The sequence below is a fragment of the Semicossyphus pulcher genome, unplaced genomic scaffold (assembly GCF_022749685.1).
Source record: "Semicossyphus pulcher isolate SPU_LCO1_2020_fin unplaced genomic scaffold, fSemPul1.0.p SCAF_15, whole genome shotgun sequence".
NCBI classification, from domain to species: Eukaryota; Metazoa; Chordata; class Actinopteri; order Labriformes; family Labridae; genus Semicossyphus; species Semicossyphus pulcher.
Window position 1 is genome coordinate 29,799,097 of NW_027211659.1, and position 18,781 is coordinate 29,817,877.

General features: G+C 44.3%; 2 protein-coding genes across 5 annotated transcripts in view; both read left to right on the plus strand.

The window, feature by feature from the left end:
- Positions 1-299: 299 nt before the first annotated feature.
- Positions 300-13,357, plus strand: epc2 (enhancer of polycomb homolog 2 (Drosophila)). Of its 4 annotated transcripts, none has more exons than XM_069663198.1 (14): positions 309-560; positions 1,328-1,487; positions 1,607-1,752; positions 3,883-4,089; positions 4,352-4,500; positions 4,641-4,761; positions 4,864-5,049; positions 5,142-5,237; positions 6,308-6,435; positions 7,362-7,672; positions 8,024-8,154; positions 9,455-9,614; positions 10,148-10,376; positions 12,749-13,357. In XM_069663198.1, exons 1-14 carry the CDS (start codon positions 408-410, stop codon positions 12,816-12,818), a joined length of 2,247 nt encoding a protein of 748 aa, XP_069519299.1. In that variant the 5' UTR covers positions 309-407; the 3' UTR covers positions 12,819-13,357. The 4 variants fall into 4 exon arrangements, with proteins under 4 accessions (XP_069519301.1, XP_069519299.1, XP_069519298.1 ...); XM_069663197.1 differs by having other exon boundaries at positions 310-560; positions 8,021-8,154; XM_069663199.1 differs by having other exon boundaries at positions 312-560; positions 4,876-5,049; positions 8,021-8,154.
- Positions 13,358-15,003: 1,646 nt separating this feature from the next.
- The window catches only part of LOC138592283 (kinesin heavy chain-like), a 67,611-nt gene continuing 63,833 nt past the window's right edge, over positions 15,004-18,781 (plus strand). Inside the window, exon 1 of the mRNA XM_069663034.1 lies at positions 15,004-15,188. Within this exon, the coding sequence (XP_069519135.1) occupies positions 15,063-15,188 (126 nt within the window). The 5' untranslated portion in view covers positions 15,004-15,062. The remainder of the gene's footprint in view (positions 15,189-18,781) is intronic.

The following is an 18,781-nucleotide window of genomic DNA, read 5'->3' on the forward strand; positions in this document are numbered from 1 at the left end:
AATTTCTATAGAGACAGAACTAAACACTGCGCAGGCGCATGGGCACAAAGTTGGAGTTTTTATCAGTCTCTTGATCAACGTTGCCTTCAGTAGCCGCGCGCGCATCTCCATGTCTCGCGTGTGTTTTTGAGCTGTGTCGCGGTGGCTGATGGGACTGCTCCGCCGCTGGTGTGGACATGTCCGCCATGTTTTCCACGGCGCAGGGAGCAGAGCAGCCCGGTGAAACGGTCCCACCGTCCCGCTAGACCCGCACACCGATGAGTCCTCCCGACCGGTCCCGGAGCCGCGGACTCGGCTGATCTCTGCGGAGGACACGGTCGCGTGCGGAGTGGATTCACGGCGGTGTCAGCGCGGGTTTGTGGCGGGATTCACGCTTCCCTCGGATTGTCGCTGATTTGGCGCAAACAATGAGTAAACTCTCGTTCCGGGCGCGAGCGCTAGACGCCGCCAAACCTCTCCCGGTGTACCGGAACAGAGACCTGCCGGACCTGACGGACTGTGCGTCCATTAACCGGACCGTCCCGCAGATGCCGAGCGGGATGGAAAAGGAAGAGGAGCTGGTACGGACACGTTTTAATATACAGTCTGTGTGTTGAAGTTAGCATTAGCTAAGCGCTAATGGTTGGATTCATGACGTGCTTACGTACAGTTCTGTACGTACGCTGTGTCTGATGGGCGGGCCGCACGCATGAGTGTCCGCACTCTACGTATTTACTGCGTACAGTGTGCGCTCGTAACGTAGCGTCAACGAGGTGTGAGTACTAAGGTAGCTATGACGTTGATGTTTTGACGTAGTTCCCATGGCAACAGGCGACGCATAGCTCTCCATATCCTTGCTATTCGGGCTAGATGCTAACTAATCACTGCATGTTTAGCTCCAGACCGTCCGGCTGTTATAGTTAGCATCCGTTAGCAGTGTAATGAGACTCTGTGATGGCTGAAGCACTTCCTGTCTGACAGGTAAAGATGCTCTGCAGCTCTGACAGACTTAGATGTCACTGAACACTTCGGCTGTGTGACGGTCTCTGTACACTGACATCATCAGATGAACTTCCTGTTTCAGCTCTGAAATACACCACAGACAGGAAGTCCACAAAATCTGACAATGCAGAGTTACGACTGAGCAGCTCTTTTCTCCTCCTGTATTTAAACATCCTCGTGTTACTGGGATCACATGACACACAGTAACATCTTCACATGGTTCCTTGCAGCACGTGTGATGCATGTTCTATACTTTTATAACAAACAGATCAGTGTTTGCGCCAGTCTCCAACTTTAAACTGTGTAGGTCCTGCAGCAGACTGAAGTGTGTGTGTGTGTGTTTCAGGAGCACCACCTGCAGAGGGCGATGTTGGCCCAACAGGTGTTCAGGGAAAAGAAGGAAAACATGGTGATCCCGGTGCCTGAGGCGGAGACCAACACCACCTACTACGACCGTCTGTACAAAGGAGAGGTCCGAGTCCCCAAACAGCTGATCCACATACAGCGTGAGCCCTCATACTGGTCCACACCTGTCCTCCAAGGGGACAGGTGTGGACATATTCAAAGGCTGATAAGACATGATGAGTGATGAGTTTAAAGACTGTGTTGTGTTTGTGGTCCTCAGCTCTGGGTCTGGACCTTGAGCAGCCGGACTATGACATGGACTCGGAGGACGAGTCGCTGCTCAACAGACTGAACAGGAAGATGGAGATCAGACCGCTGCAGTTTGAGACCATGCTGGATCGCCTGGAGAAGGCCAGCACGCACCAGGTACACACCTCATCACACCTGATCCTGTACATGCAGCAGGTACACACCTCATCACACCTGATCCTGTACATGCAGCAGGTACACACCTCATCACACCTGATCCTGTACATGCAACTGGGGTCCGTTTCAGAAAGGAGGTTCAACAAAGCCTCAGTCTAACCCCGGACTGTGGTTTGACTTACTCTGAGCTGAAAGTCGCTTTTTGGTTTCAGAACAGCTGATCAGAGTTAGTTCAATCAACTCTGAGTAGGTTCAGCCGGAGCTAAGTGAATATAAAAAGCCAGCATTAATGGAGCCCCGATACCACGATTCACCATGGCAACGGTACACAAAAAGAGGTCCTCCTACGTCACACCAGCGGAGCTCGAAATCCTCACGCGGACGTTCAGCGAATACGAGCATGTTTTTAGAAACATAAAGTAACACGGCTGCAGCTGCAAAAGAGAGAGAAGCGGCTCGAGTGAACGCGTCAGTTTGAACTGGTCTGTTTATTTAATACTTCATCACGACCGGAAGCTAAAATGTATATTAATTTAGGAGCAATGCAGCGGGAGAAAAAAACATACATGGAAGCAGCTAAAAATAAAACAGCAGAACATCATTGAAAGGTGCGGCTCAGGCAGAACAGGCTCATGGCTGAACCTCACTTCAGTCAGATTTTAAATATGAAACAGATTAAATATCATTCAGTGGCTGTTTTAATGTGCATCAGCTTTATCCCTAACATGATGCTGACTTCACATACATTATGTCCTCTCACCTGAATCCTGTTTAGTTGATTTAAACTGAATTGTGTTAGTTTAAAAAAAACCCAACATATTAGGGCTGTCAATCGATTAAAATAATTAATGGTGATTAATCACGTGGTTGTCCATAGTTAACTTGCGAATTAATCGCACATTTTTTACCTGTTGTAAATGTACCTTAAAGAGATATTTTTTAAACCTCTTATCAACATGGGAATAGACAAATACGCTTCCTTTATGCAAATGTATGTTTATTATTACTACAACATTTCAAAACAATGACAAATACTGTCCAGAATATTCTACAGAATAACCTCAAAGGTTCTGCACGCTCAAAACATGTGCTGAAAGCAGAACATGGCGATCATCGCACATATCAGTGATTTGTGTGAGAAGCACGTCACATGTAGACTTACTCAGTCTGGATTAAACTCTTTCTAGATGCTGATTTCTTCCTTCCACAGTTTAATTGTTCTCTCTGCTTCACTTTAATTCACAAACTACTTTAATCTGATCACTTTGCTTTGCTTCAGTCCCCCAACACACCTGCACCTGTGCTCTCTGCACAGCTGCTGGCCCCGCCCCCTCTGTCTGTCTGTCTGTCTGTCTGTCTGCTGTGTTGACTGTCTTCATCAGCAGTCTGTTTCATGAAGTCACAAAAGTTAAATATTTTCTCTCGCAATTCAGTTCTCACAGCACGTGAGCCGCGTGTGCACGAGGGACGTTATTAATGACGTAGTGATCAAAACGATCGAATGTTACTGAATGACATCTGCACCTTTTTATAAGCTTTATAAACAGCGACAATCAATGCATTTACAATAGGGACTTATGGAGACACAGTAGGAGTGTTTACAGAACTGAATATGATTGTGTGCGGACAGAGAGCGTCCTGATGTCCTGTGACTCTGTCACTGTGTCAGTGCTCTTCCTCAACAAGGAGAGCGGGCGAACGACCGGTCATTTGGAGCGGAGTCGTTTAATTGCACAGAAATCTGAAGCAGCGGCAACGCCGCGGCAAAACGTATGTCGCGGAAACACTGCCGGTGGTAACTCCATTCACATCGACAGTAAATACAAATAAATTTTGTCTTGTCCAGAGAACCATCGAGCAGGGCTTTGAGGCTGAACTTGCCATTTAACAGTTTGTTTCTGCATGCTAACCACAACATTGCGACTGCATCGCTTCCTGATTTCTCAAAACAGAGGGTTAGGGTTAGGGCTTTCTGAAACAGACCCCAGGCACACACCTCATCACACCTGATCCTGTACATGCACCAGGTACACACCTCATCACATGTGATCCTGTACATGGACCAGGTACACACCTCATCACACCTGATCCTGACACCAGGTGTTGACCCTGTTCTGGTTCTGTCCTCAGCTGGTGTCTCTGGCGGAGGCGAAGCTGCTTTTGAACGAGGACGACGTCCTGCTGAAGGCGGTGTACGATTACTGGGCCAGGAAGAGGAGGACCTGTCGGGGTCCCGCTCTGGTTCCTCATGTCAAACAGGAGAGGAGAGATGGGTCGACCAACAGCGACGCCTACGTGGCGTTCAGACGTAGAACGGAGAAGATGCAGACCAGGAAGGTCCGTTTCATTTTAACCACCTTCTTCATAAATAAGTTAGGAATCTGCTGTACAGGAGGCATGATGGCACAAACAGCCTCTGAAATATCTCTTAGCTTTATGTTGATGTAAAGTCTGTCTGTATGCAGACGATGTGATGGTCTCCTTTCACAGTCTGAGCTGCTCAAACCATAAAGTGATTAATTTAATGTTTATATTCCAGCTGTGTGAGCACTCAGAGAGACACGTTTGAACAAACAATAATGAAGGTTGTCTGATTCAGAACCGAAAGAACGACGAGGCGTCGTATGAGAAGATGCTGAGGCTGAGGAGAGAGTTCAGCCGCTCCGTCAGCATCCTGGAGATGATCAAGAGGAGGGAGAAGTCCAAACGGGAGCTGCTGCAGCTCACGCTGGAGGTCCTGGAGAGGAGGTGAGATCACTGCTCCTGTCAGACTTTTCCATTTATGTTTATTTATTTATGAGTTTGTTTATTTATTAGTTTATTATTTTCGTTATTTACTTATAAGTTTGGTTATTAGTTAGTTGCTACACTGCTGTCTGTGTGTTCAGGTATCAGATGGCGGACTTCAGTGGAGATGCCCTCAGAGAGGTTTCACTCCCTCTGGTGGAGAAATTGGTGGACTGCAGCGCCGCCACGCTGAACTCCAGCAGACACAGAGCAGACGTCAAGGTACTCACTCTCTATAAACACATTCAGGATGTGTATGAATCTGTTTGTGTCCACACATTAACATGACCTCTATTATATGTGCGAGAATCTCACAGTACTTAGTTTTTTACTCAGAAGAAGCAGCAGATCAGAGAGCAGCTGCCTCTGCACCTCATCAGACCAAAGAAGAAGAACGTCAGACTGAGTCCTCCACTGAGACGCCCCCCTGCCTTCACTGCCAACCAGGCCGACATCAGACAGTACGACTTCCACAGCTCTGGAGAGGACGACAGCCCGCCGACCCCGCCCGTCAGTACACACCTCAGAGTGCACACGTCAACACATCAGAGTACACACGTCAACACATCAGAGTACTGTATTCTTTGTCTTCCTGTCCACAGTCGGCGTCGGCGTCGTCGGCGTCGTCAGCAGATGAAGAAAATCATCCAGATGGAGTTTTTGTCTTCAGGAGGAGAGATGGATGTTTTTACCTCTCTGTGAGTTTCTGCTGTTCACCCTGAATTACACACAGTTCATGTGCTCCTCTTGTGCTCCTCTTGTGCTCCTCTTGTGCTCCTCTTGTATTCCTCTTGTATTCCTCTTGTGCTCCTCTTGTGCTCCTCTTGTGTTCCTCTTGTGTTCCTCTTGTATTCCTCTTGTGTTCCTCTTGTATTCCTCTTGTTCTCCTCTTGTATTCCTCTTCTCCATTTGTTCTCCATTTGTGCTCCTCTTGTGCTCGGCTTGTTCTTCTCTTGTTCTCCTCTAGTATTCCTCTTCTCCATTTGTGCTCCTCTTGTGCTCCTCTTGTGCTTGGCTTGTTCTCCTCTTGTATTCCTCTTCTCCATTTGTGCTCCTCTTGTGCTCCTCTTGTGCTCGGCTTGTTCTCCTCTTGTATTCCTCTTCTCCATTTGTGCTCCTCTTGTGCTCCTCTTGTGCTCAGCTTGTTCTCCTCTTGTTCTCCCCTAGTATTCCTCTTCTCCATTTGTGCTCCTCTTGTGCTCCTCTTGTGCTCGGCTTGTTCTCCTCTTGTATTCCTCTTCTCCATTTGTGCTCCTCTTGTGCTCCTCTTGTGCTCGGCTTGTTCTCCTCTTGTTCTCCTCTTGTATTCCTCTTCTCCATTTGTGCTCCTCTTGTGCTCCTCTTGTTCTCCTCTTGTTCTCCTCTTGTATTCCTCTTCTCCTCTTGTGCTCCTCTTGTGCTCCTCTTGTTCTCCTCTTGTATTCCTCTTCTCCATTTGTGCTCCTCTTGTGCTCCTCTTGTGCTCCTCTTGTTCTCCTCTTGTATTCCTCTTCTCCTCTTGTGCTCCTCTTGTGCTCCTCTTGTTCTCCTCTTGTATTCCTCTTCTCCATTTGTGCTCCTCTTGTGCTCCTCTTGTTCTCCTCTTGTATTCCTCTTCTCCATTTGTGCTCCTCTTGTGCTCCTCTTGTGCTCCTCTTGTTCTCCTCTTGTATTCCTCTTCTCCATTTGTGCTCCTCTTGTGCTCCTCTTGTGCTCCTCAGCAGTGGGTCTACATTGACTTGTATCATAAAAGTGTTGCGGGTTGATAATTGTGTGTTTGTTACTGCAGCCTCGGGCGGAGCAGGTGGGTGGAGTTAATCTTCCAGAGCTCCGCCCACAGTGTCTACAGCACTCCCTGACTGAACTGAGTCCTCGCTGGATGGGACTGAGCCGCCGCAGGATGGGACGAGGGGGCAGGTAAACACCTGGACTACATCACACCTGGACCACACCACAGGCTGTAGTATATGAAACACACATCGTGTTCCTCAGCTCAACCGCTCACTGTTCAACTGTCTGTGGTTCTGAGTAGGGATGCAAAAGATTAGTCGATATTGTCGACAAAAAACGATGACAAAATTAGTTGACAACAAATTAAACTGTAGCTGTGTGCAGAAATATCGATACAGCAAAGGATTCTTCCACTTTTACATTTTCAGTAAATTATGTACAGTATTGTAACGCAGTGGTTCAGCAGCTTGAGCCTCAGTAGCTCTTCTGTTTGATCGGACCACACGGGCCAGCCTTCGCTCATCACACGCATCACTGAGCCTTGGCTGCCCATGGCCCTGTCGCTGGTTCGCTGGTTTTCCTTCCTTGGACCTCTTTGGGGGGTCCTGAGCCCTGCAGACGGGAACATCCCACAAGAGCTGCAGGTTTAGAGATGCTCTGTCCCAGCCGTCTAGCCATCATAATTTGGCCCTTGTCAAAGTCGCTCACATCCTTAAACGTGCCCATTTTTCCCAGCTTCCAACATCAACTTCAGGAGAAAATGTTCACCTGCTGCTGAACATATCCCACCCACTGACAGGGGCCATTATAACGAGATAATTAACGTTATTCACTGGAGCCTCCTCAGGTGGTCATAATGTAATGGCTGATCGGTGTAATTTTGAATGAACTCATATTTATTGTCTTTGTTATTAGTCAAAAAATTAAAAGCCGTTAATTAACTGTGCAGTTCATTATATGATTAGTCAACTAATCGTTTCAATAATCGGTGACGAGTCGAGATTCGTTGTTGGTTGCAGCCCTAGTTTTGATGTGGTTCTGGTTCAGGTCTAGCAGACACTAAATGTTTCCATAACACCTGCATAGTTACTCAGTATTCTCTGTGTGATCAGGCTCATCCTGGACCGAACCTCCTCAGGTCTGGATCCAGTCCTGAAGCAGCTGGACTCTTTATCCGATCCAGTCTGCAGGACCAGGACCAGGACCAGGACAGGCCCTCTCGATGACACAGTCAGACTAGAGCTCAAACCCCCCTTAACCTCCAGCCCCTCCCTCCCTGAGATCCTGATCAGCATCCAGACCCTGAGGAGGTTCTGCTTCAGACCCAGACTGATTCAGGTCCAGAGGGAGGGGGGCAGGGAGCCCTTGGAGGAGGACAACAGCCTCACCTGTAGTCTGTCACCTGACAACACCTGTGGACCAGGTGAGTTCCTGTTGTAGAAACATTCAATTCAGTGATACAGTAAAGTGTCAGGTGGTAAAGACTCTACAGGTGTGTACACCTGAAACATGTTCTGTGAGCTGATTTCTCATCCATACATCTTTATCAACTGTGAACATCAGTTTTTATTATATACCTTATGTATACAGCTCACCTGTAGCTGCTGTTCACCTGCTGCCCTGCAGGTGGAGCAGGTCAGCAGGTGTAATCTGACAGTAACTGAACAGCTCCCCCATGTGGACATTCTTCTGAGAATGATTCGCTCAGTTGTGTTTATATGTTTACATGTTTAAGGTGTCTCTTTATAAACTTGTTCCCTGTGTTTGCCAGCAGGGGGCATCACTGAGGAGCAGTACCACAGTCATCAGCAGCAGCTGGTCCAGATGCAGAAACAACAGCTGGAACAGCTGCAGCTTCAAAACAAGACACCTTTATATAAACACTCAGCACTGCACCAAAGACAGGTAACATACACGCGCACACACACACACACACACACACACACACACACATTATATATATATATATATATAAGAATGCTTTCAGAAATGGAAGTGTTAATCGTTTCTTTCCATCGATGAACAAAATGCAGTGAATGAACAGAAGAGAAATCTAAATCAGATCAATATCTGGTGTGACCACCCTTTGCCTTCTAAACAGCATCAGTTCTTCTCAGTACACTTGCACACAGTTTCTGAAGGAACTCGGCTGGTAGGTTGTTCCAAACATGTTGGAGAACTAACCACAGATCTTCTGTGGATGTAGGCTTCCTCAGATCCTTCTGTCTCTTCATGTCATCCCAGACAGACTCCATGATGTTGAGATCAGGGCTCTGTGGGGGCCATACCATCACTTCCAGGACTTCTTGTTCTTCTTCACGCTGAAGATGGTTCTTAATGACATTGGCTGTATGTTTGGGGTCGTTGTCCTGCTGCAGAATACATGTGGGGCCAATCATACGCCTCCCTGATGGTATTGCATGATGAATAAGTATCTGCCTGTATTTCTCAGCATTGAGGACACCATTAATCCTGACCAAATCTCCGACTCCATTTGCAGAAATGCAGCCCCAAACTTGAAGGAACCTCCAGCATGCTTCACTGCTGCCTGCAGACACTCATTATCGTAGTGCTCTCCAGCCCTTTGGCGAACAAACTGCCTTCTGCTACAGCCAAATATTTCACATTTCATCTGCTGCACTAAGTTTCCTCGGCCGACCACTGCGTCTATGATCCTCAACGTCGCCCGTTTCTTTGTGCTTCTTCCAAAGAGCTTGAACAGCACATCTTGAAACCCCAGTGAGCTTTGAAATCTTTGTCTGGGAGAGACCTTGCTGATGCAGTATAACTACCTGGTGTCTTGTTGCTGTGCTCACTTCCTCACCTTGGTAGCAGAGTTTGGCTGTTCCTCAGCCAGTTTTAAGCCTCCTACACAGCTGTTTCTGTTTCACTTAATGACTGTGTTTCAACCTACATGTGACACTGATGATCATTAGCACCTGTCTGGTATAATTGGTTGCTCATACACCTGACTATAATCCTACAACATCCCTGACTGTGCAGGTGTACCTATGAGAAAGCAAAGGGTAGTAACACCAAATATTGATTTGATTTAGATTTTTCTTTTGTTCGCTCACTGATCATTTTGTGAATTGATAAAAATAAATAATTATTATTTATATTTTTGAAAGCATTCTTAGTTTACAGTGGCTTTGTACCTGAGTAACAGCCTAACCTATCCTGGGCTCTGTGGTCTCCTCTATAGTCCACCAGGTCTGTGGAGTCCGGATCAAAGACTCTGGACTCGGCGAGCGCTCAGTTTGCAGCCTCGGCTGTGATCAGGGCTCCTCCTCCTCCTCGTGGTCACATCAACAGTGAGAACAGACCCCTTAGGACCAACTTTAACGGAGTCCACCAGGCTTCAGGTGAGTCTGACCTGTCTCACCTGTCTGACAGAGACATATATTACCCCAGTGAGACATGAACGGTGTCACACCAGCTGATTACTCTGAAAACAGGAAGGTGAAAGGTAAAGAAAGCTTAGAATGTCTCCAATTATAGTCTCTAATGTTATGCTAATATTTGACTGTATGCTAATATGCTAATATTTTACTGATATGCTAGTATCTTAGCAAAGAGCTAACATTGTGCACCTGTTGGTGTAGACCTACCAGCTTGGTTTCATCTAAAGTGTGACTGTTGCCATTGGGACATTTTGTTCAGCTTTTGAGTGTGTATATCTATCATGTTCATTTTTTATAACTATTCCTTTTTTAATGGTTAACTTTTCATCTCACACAGACGTCATAAGACTTTATCTTTTATATAAATGTAATCTGAAACTCTCACAAACATGTAACCAGTAGCGCCACCATGTGGCAGCAATCAAAGACAATAAAACTTTATTTATATAAAATATGGATTACAATGTGCTAAATGATGCTAAACTCCTCCTCAGGTCCCTCAAGGCCTCCGTACTCCTCCTCGTCTCTCAGCAGGGTGGGGCTTACTGCTCGGGAGTCACTGCCCCCCTCGTCCCCTCAGTTCCTCCCCCACCAGAGGAGCCAGGTGGGAGCCGTCTCCCCCGCTCACTCCCACACTGCTCGACCCTCTGCCCCCCCAACATCTGCCTTAAAGCTCGCCACTGATGCCAGCCTGGACAGAGTGCCCAAAGTCTCCACTGCCAGGTAAACCCCACCCACTTTTATCTACCTCACAATGTGAACTCCGCCCACTTTAATACACCTTACAAAATAATCTCCGCCCACTTTAATACACCTTACAAGATTTACCTGGTCTGCTGTTTGTAAGTGGGTTGAGTTTCCTCACTTACCTACACTTGACCAGGTAAACCTCACATACACACACCTGAGGGGTGTACTACCAAGTGAGATGAGAGGGTTGAACCTCAACTGACTTAGTCTGCAAAGCTCACCTGGTCGGGATGAGGTTATGTTCAGAGTTTTGGCTTTAAAATCAGTGAAACAGTACAAGCACGATGAGGACGCAGCATTTAAGGACGCTGGATCATGTTTTTATGTTTGATCCTGATTTCCTGCCAAGTCCGTTTCACACGGCTGGTTTAAAACACAGATAATAAAAATGGTGAGTCTGGAGGTATTTATCACAGATATTTCTGCAGCGTTCCTCTCTTGTCTTTTTGCAGCAGCACTGTTGGTTTTAACCGTAATAACTACATTCATCATCATTTCTTATTTAAACAGTCTGACTGAAGCAGCCAATGATCACTCCTTTATGAGAAGAGTCACATGACTTTTTTTGTTAGCACGCTCAGAGCCTGAAGCAGAAAGCATGGGTTAACAGAAACTGTTCATAACCACCTTCATGATACCTGTTATCTGTTATCTCTGACTGTTATCTCTACCTGTTATCTGACTGTTATCTCTGACTGTTATCTCTGACTGTTATCTGACTGTTATCTCTGTCTGTTATCTCTGACTGTTATCTCTGTTATCTCTGTCTGTTATCTCTGACTGTTATCTCTGTTATCTCTGTCTGTTATCTCTGACTGTTATCTCTGTTATCTCTGTCTGTTATCTCTGACTGTTATCTCTGTCTGTTATCTCCGACTGTTATCTCTGTTATCTCTGTCTGTTATCTCTGTCTGTTATCTCTGACTGTTATCTCTGACTGTTATCTCTGTTATCTCTGTCTGTTATCTGACTGTTATCTCTGACTGTTATCTCTGACTGTTAACTCTGACTGTTATCTCTGTTGTCTCTGACTGTTATCTCTGTTATCTCTAACTGTTATCTCTGACTGTTATCTCTGACTGTTATCTCTGTTATCTCTAACTGTTATCTCTGACTGTTATCTCTGACTGTTAACTCTGACTGTTATCTCTGTTGTCTCTGACTGTTATCTCTGTTATCTCTAACTGTTATCTCTGACTGTTATCTCTGACTGTTATCTCTGTCTGTTATCTCTGTCTGTTATCTCTGACTGTTATCTCTGTTATCTCTGTCTGTTATCTCTGACTGTTATCTCCGACTGTTATCTGTGTTATCTCTGTCTGTTATCTCTGACTGTTATCTGACTGTTATCTCTGTCTGTTATCTCTGACTGTTATCTCTGTTATCTCTGTCTGTTATCTCTGACTGTTATCTCTGTTATCTCTGTCTGTTATCTCTGACTGTTATCTCTGTTATCTCTGACTGTTATCTCTGACTGTTATCTCTGTCTGTTATCTCTGACTGTTATCTCTGTCTGTTATCTCCGACTGTTATCTCTGTTATCTCTGTCTGTTATCTCTGACTGTTATCTCTGTTATATCTGTTATCTCTGTCTGTTATCTGACTGTTATCTCTGACTGTTAACTCTGACTGTTATCTCTGTTGTCTCTGACTGTTATCTCTGTTATCTCTAACTGTTATCTCTGACTGTTATCTCTGTTATCTCTGACTGTTATCTCTGACTGTTATCTCTGACTGTTATCTCTGTTATCTCTGACTGTTATCTCTGACTGTTATCTCTAACTGTTATCTCTGACTGTTATCTCTAACTGTTATCTCTGACTGTTATCTCTGTTATCTCTGACTGTTATCTCTAAATGTTATCTCTGTTATCTCTGTTATCTCCGACTGTTATCTCCGACTGTTATCTCTAACTGTTATCTCTGACTGTTTTCTGTTATCTCCGACCGTTATCTCCGACTGTTATCTCCTACTGTTATCTGACTGTTATCTCCGACTGTTATCTCTGACTGTTATCTCCGACTGTTATCTCTGACTGTTATCTGACTGTTATCTCTGACTGTTTTCTGTGTTATCTCCGACTGTTATCTCTGACTGTTTTCTGTGTTATCTCCGACTGTTATCTCTGACTGTTTTCTCTGTTTTCTGTGTTATCTCCGACTGTTATCTCCGACTGTTATCTCTGACTGTTATCTCTGACTGTTTTCTGTGTTATCTCCGACTGTTATCTCTGTCTGTTATCTCTGACTGTTTTCTGTGTTATCTCCGACTGTTATCTCTAACTGTTATCTCTGTTATCTCTGTTATCTCTGTTATCTCTGACTGTTATTGTTTTTTTCTGACAGAGACTCAAACGAGCCGGAGCGACACCTGAACGGACTGTCCGAAAGCTCGCTTCCCATGGAGGTCACATAGCACTGTATCCCATCATGCTCTACACATCCCATCATGCCCCGCTCCTCCTCAGTGATGGTGAATGTTAGAACTTTGAACTGAGTGGATATTATTAATATTATTGTGTAATTAATGTACAGTTTGTAAATAGTTTCAGTTTGTTTGTAATCATGTGACTGCAGAATCAACTCTGATTGGTTCTTATTAGTCCTCTATCCTTGCTCTGATTGGTGGACAGTGAGCCTGTATCCTGGCTCTGATTATTTATTTGTCATGTTTACATTTTGTATTTCTTTGAGATAAAAACTAAAATGTTTTTGTGACATCAGGATTTTTGTTTTTTAGAAGTTCATTTAAACATTAAAATAAAATCTGCATCTTGTAAACAGAGTTTTTATATTTTTAAACTTTGGGAGTCGGACAGACGCTGATCAGACCCTCTGTCCTTCAGTGTGTGTGTGTGTGTGTGTGTGTGTGTGTGTATGTTGCAGGTTCACACACTCTGTTCACTGATTGTCTCAAACATGAAATGCTGAAAAATAAAGTGAACCCAGACTGAATCTGTGCTTGGTTCTGTATGACACTAAACTTCCAGTCAGCTGACTGTACCCAGCAGAAGTGTCCTTAAGCCGGAGTTTTCCTTGCTTTTAACTACGCGTACGCATGATGGCTGCCGCGCCTTCCTGGGTCTGTTTGGAGCGTCGGCTGAAGAGAAGAGAAGCTGATAGATGAAGTCCACAATTATCCACATCTGTACGATGTGCTATTACCAATACACAGCGACGAACATGCCTGTCAAAACAGCTAGAGACAGATACGATCATTTTAGAAGTTGATGAGGAAACCTGCGAAACTAAACGGAAACAAGGAGAGAGGAGAATTTCGGAGAAACAGAGTAGTGACGGTGCTGACGGTGTGTTTGGTCCACCACCGAACACACAAAAGCTGTCACTTTTTCTGCCATGATCTCAGACAGAACATAACGGTAAACTCCTTGAGTGTATCCATGTCTGTTGTTTACATCCCAGACATACGGTAGTTGCATACGGCCTGAGCTCTCTGGTGTGCCCTCTAGCGGTATCCTCCTGTAACACGCATAGTGCGTTATCTAACTAACTCTGACTGTTACCTCCAACTGTTATCTGTTTGTTATCTCTGTCTGTTATCTCTGTCTGTTATCTCTGACTGTTATCTCTGACTGTTATCTCTGTCTGTTATCTCTGTCTGTTATCTCTGACTGTTATCTCCGACTGTTATCTCTGTCTGTTATCTCTGACTGTTATCTCTGACTGTTATTTGACTGTTATGTGTCTGTTATCTCTGACTGTTATCTGACTTATCTCTGTTATCTCTGTTATCTCTGACTGTTACCTCTGACTGTTATCTGTCTGTTACCTCTGACTGTTATATCTGACTGTTACCTCTGACTGTTATCTGACTGTTATCTCTGACTGTTATCTGACTGTTATCTGACTGTTATCTGACTGTTATGTGACTGTTATCTGACTGTTATCTCTGAGTGTTAACTGACTGTTATCTCTGACTGTTATCTGACTGTTAACTGACTGTTATCTCTGACTGTTATCTCTGACTGTTATCTGTAACTGGGGCTGCAGGCTCAGCCAGCTTACCTAAAGTAAGCCTAGGTATTTTGAACTGGCTTCGTAGTATACTCTTTGAACCAGCAGGTGATTCTGGTCTCTATAACAAAAGACTTCAGATAACAGAACATTTATAATATTACATAAATGTATAATAATATGTATTGTATTTTGATACAAAGACATAATTTGTCACATTTCAATCGTAGTATTTCTTAAAGGTTTTTTTGTTTTGTTTCTTGAGAGCGTCTGGCGCTTCTGTTCATTGTAGGTTCAAACTTTATTTAAAAGTTTGTTCACGAACAAACTAATGAAACAATCAGGTTTGAGGTCTGAGAGAGAAAAAATATTTTATCCTAAAGTCTTTTTCTAAACATGAGTCTCCTGCTGTTCAGTTTTTCTTCATGAAAGAGAAACACGATTAGATTCAATAAACGATCGATCAGTTCACCTCTATAGAAACAGAGGGACACCATTTCCCAGAGTTCCCTGCGCTCGGTGGTCCAGGGTGGACCTGTGAGGTGGGAGTGTCCGCAGCATCCTGATCGATCGGAGGCACTGCTTTTCTCTCTGCTGGAGGAGCTGTGTTTCCGGCTAGTGTTCCCGTTGGACTGCTCGGTTCAATTTGTTTTTTTGTCTCCTTGTTTACCGGACGGTGTCGGTGATGGTGGACGCGGCGGAGTGCGGGGTGAAAGTGATGTGTCGCTTCAGGCCTCTGAACGACGCGGAGCGGAGCCGCGGAGACAAAAACGTCCCGAAATTTAACGGAGAGGACACGGTGGTGGTGGCGGTGAGTGAGGACCGAGACCCGGGGGTGTTCACCGACACACCCTCCGTCCGTCTGCGGCCAGCAAACACAAAAACAACACATACACAATAATATATGTGACAAACAATAGAAATACAGCCACATATCAAACAAACGGCACAAACACAATAACGACAGACAAGAAAACACGATGGAAACCAGCGACGCTCACACAATCACCGGAAACAACCTGAAGCACAAAAACAATCAATTAATCGATGACAAGAAATAAACACTAACTTAAATTTAAAGAAACGGTATGTTCTGATCAGTTGATGTCATAATAATGTCAGTGTGTTGATCCTCTTGGATGGGCTTAATATAAATGTATTATTATTATTATAATTAATATAAAATGAATGGTGCAGGTTTGTTTCAGGCATAATGCAGAGCGGTCACTGTTCGTCTCTATAATGAGACGTCATTAACTCGAAAACAGACGTCCATGTTTGTTCTTCAGGTTAACGAGGTCATTTAAAAGCAGAAATATTTCAGGGAACTTTTATCGTTTTTTGAGGTCGTTAAAAGTTTATATAAAGTTTTTGTCAAAAAACACAAATTGAGTTGCTCCATCAACAAATCGCCTGCTGGACAGAATGCGTCGTTCTCTCACAGAACCAGAACATTTTTTTATTCTTTTATTTATTTATTCTTTCATCTGATGAGTTTTTAGAATCAAACAGCCACAAACTAACAGGATTAAAACACAGCAAAGCTCTCTCTCCAGACGCGACGTTATTCAAGAACAATAAAGTTTAAAATGAATAAATTATTTGTGATCCACAAAGTATTTGTCAGTTTGAATTCTTACTCCTTCACTGCAAACCGATGCTAATAATAACACCAAAAACGGTATAAGTATATTATTTCATGCAGCAAGCAGCTAAAGAAGTAATTTATCATACATTAAATACGATTCTTTAAGGATATATATTCGTTAAAGAAGTTGAAATAAAAATGAACGTAAAGTATTGACAGACAGAAAGAAGATCTTTGTGTCCTCACAGTGGACATGTCTGTGAAGGTTCTCAGTCATCCAGGTCACAGTGACTCTAAGCTTAATCCAAAAGGCAGCTGGACTTGGTTGAAGTTCTTGAAGACGTTTCACCTCTTGTCCGAAAGGCTTCTTCAGTTCTGACTGACCGGTTGACAGAGCTAGAAAAATAAGTCTCTGTAGGTCATTAGTATGCTAATATATGTTAGCATTATTAGCTAGAAATTTAAGCCTCTGTAGGTCATTAGTATGCTAATAGATATTAGCATTATTAGCTAGAAATATAAGACTCTGTAGGTCATTAGTATGCAAATAGATGTTAGCATTATTAGCTAGAAATATAAGACTCTGAAGGTCATTAGTATGCTAATATATGTTAGCATTATTAGCTAGAAATATAAGACTCTGAAGGTCATTAGTATGCTAATATATGTTAGCATTATTAGCTAGAAATATAAGACTCTGTAGGTCATTAGTATGCTAATAGATGTTAGCATTATTAGCTAGAAATATAAGACTCTGTAGGTCATTAGTATGCAAATAGATGTGTAATCAGGCTGAGCCTGAGCTGTGAACCCAGTATCACTGAGAGTCGTTAGTACCCTCTGGTGTTGAGGGGTCGTTAAGCTCACATGATCCTGAGTGTGATCTCAGCTGTTTGGGCAGAGAGTTCAACACTGCATTGTCAGTGGGTGATAGGTGTTGTCTTAGGCCACCACCTCTGTTAAAGTTGCAGTAGTAGTGACGGTAATCTACAGCTAATTCTATTTAACAAAACCAGCAGCACTTAGTTTGCTAACAGAGACTGTGGAAAAAACAGAGCCAGCTCAGCAGTAACTCACTGATGTTGAGAACATTTAGCCGTGAGAGCACAGGCACACAGAGCTACCAGGAGAAGTCTGACACGGTCACACTGCCTGGACACTTCACAGAGACATGTTCAGCCACACCGCCATGAAACAACGCTGAACAGAAGCAGCAGCAGGAACAAGCTAACGTTAGCCCGACTGCACACCAACATAACGTCACAGTAACCGCAGACATCTCAGCAATGTGAAACAAAGACAGCAGAAATGAAGCTGGGGTAATTACCTGTGGAGCAGAACTGTCTAACTCGCCATCGCTTTTTGATCCTCTCAGCTCCCGTAGCTCTCTCCACCTCAGAAACGCCGCTCTGATGTTTGCTCTGGTTGTGTTTCTGTCTCGGTCCAACTCTTTCTCTTTAGCTTGCTCCTCCTCATGTCTCTTCTTCGGCGTAACGCACTTTGTAGTGTCAGCTTCGTTGGCAGTGGAGGGACGGGCAGTTTGTTCCTTCCTGGTGGTTGTTTTTCCTCCAAATGCCATTAGGAGCAGGAGGAGGAGCCAGAGGAACAGGATTGTTTCACAGATTATCTCTCTCATGTTTAAAGTGACAGTTTGAGAAAATATGACAAAAAGTTAGTTTTAATAAAGTTACCTGCTGCAGCTTTAAGGGATGGTTTTTCCAGCTTAACAAAGATGGCTTCCTTCACAAACCTTTCAAAGCAGCGGTCTTCTCTGGCCAGGATGTGAACCTTGCTGTCTTCAGAGGAGTGTCCTTTGACCTTTAGATGCAGGTGGACAGTCCTGACCTGAGGAGCTGGCTCTTCTGTGCTGTGGAGGGGTTGTTTTGTTTCCCTGATGTGCAGGTCCCTGAATGCCTCATTACATTGTCCTGCATACACTACGTTGCTGTGTTTGTGTCTGGGTGTTTTGGGTGGACAAGCTTCTGTCTGAGTGTGCTCGATGAGTTTCTGGGATACTCCAGACAGGTAGAGAATAACAATGCTGTGGCGTTTGTGGTTCTCCTCCTTCCTGTTGGAGTTGTGTTTTTAGAGGTCTTGCTGAAGGCCCAGTTTGGGTAGCCGCACGTCTGAAGTGCCTCCCTGAGATGTTCCTGTTCCTTCTTCTTCCCCTCTGTCCTGGTGGGTACATTCTGAGCCCTGTGGTGTGGGGTTCTAATGACTCCTAGCTTGTGTTCTTGTGGGCGGTGAGAATGAGAAAGTAAGTACGGGTCTGTGTGAGTGGGTTTCCTGTAAACTTCAATGTTGAGGCTTCGGTCCTCTTCAACGTGCACTGCACAGTCCAAGATGGACGTCCTCTCTGACGGTTCAAGTCTTCAGTAGAGATCTTTTATTTCACCCCGTTGACTTAAAGTTTGATGTCCAGTTTCCCGGGTCCTCGTCTGGTCAGGGTATGATAACCGTCCACTGATGGAACTGTAGGAGTGTGTGTGTGTGTGTGTGTCCTGCATCATTGAGCAGCAATCATATTTCTCTCGTCTGATTCGTCCAGTGTTCTCCCTGTGGGATGCAGTTACCATGACGACAGGCGTCATTTTGAAAGGCAGACTCAGAGAAACCTTCAGGATCATTTTCAGCTGCTGTTTTATTAAAACTTTATTACAAATAATCAGTTTCTCTTCTAGATGATCAGAAACTGAACTCTTTATTTTCACTTCACAAAACTAACGACTATCTATTATCACATTATTATCACACGTTTCTGATGAATAAATGAGTTTTTAATTATTTATGTACATGCAACCTTATGTTGAAGTTCA

Coding starts and splice junctions, on each gene's coding strand:
- epc2 (XM_069663197.1), top strand. CDS start 408: ATGAGTAAACTCTCGTTCCGGGCGCGAGCGCTAGACGCCGCCAAACCT. Junction 8,155..9,454: donor CAGCACTGCACCAAAGACAG/GTAACATACACG, acceptor TCTCCTCTATAG/TCCACCAGGTCTGTGGAGTC. Junction 10,377..12,748: donor CCCAAAGTCTCCACTGCCAG/GTAAACCCCACC, acceptor TTTTTCTGACAG/AGACTCAAACGAGCCGGAGC.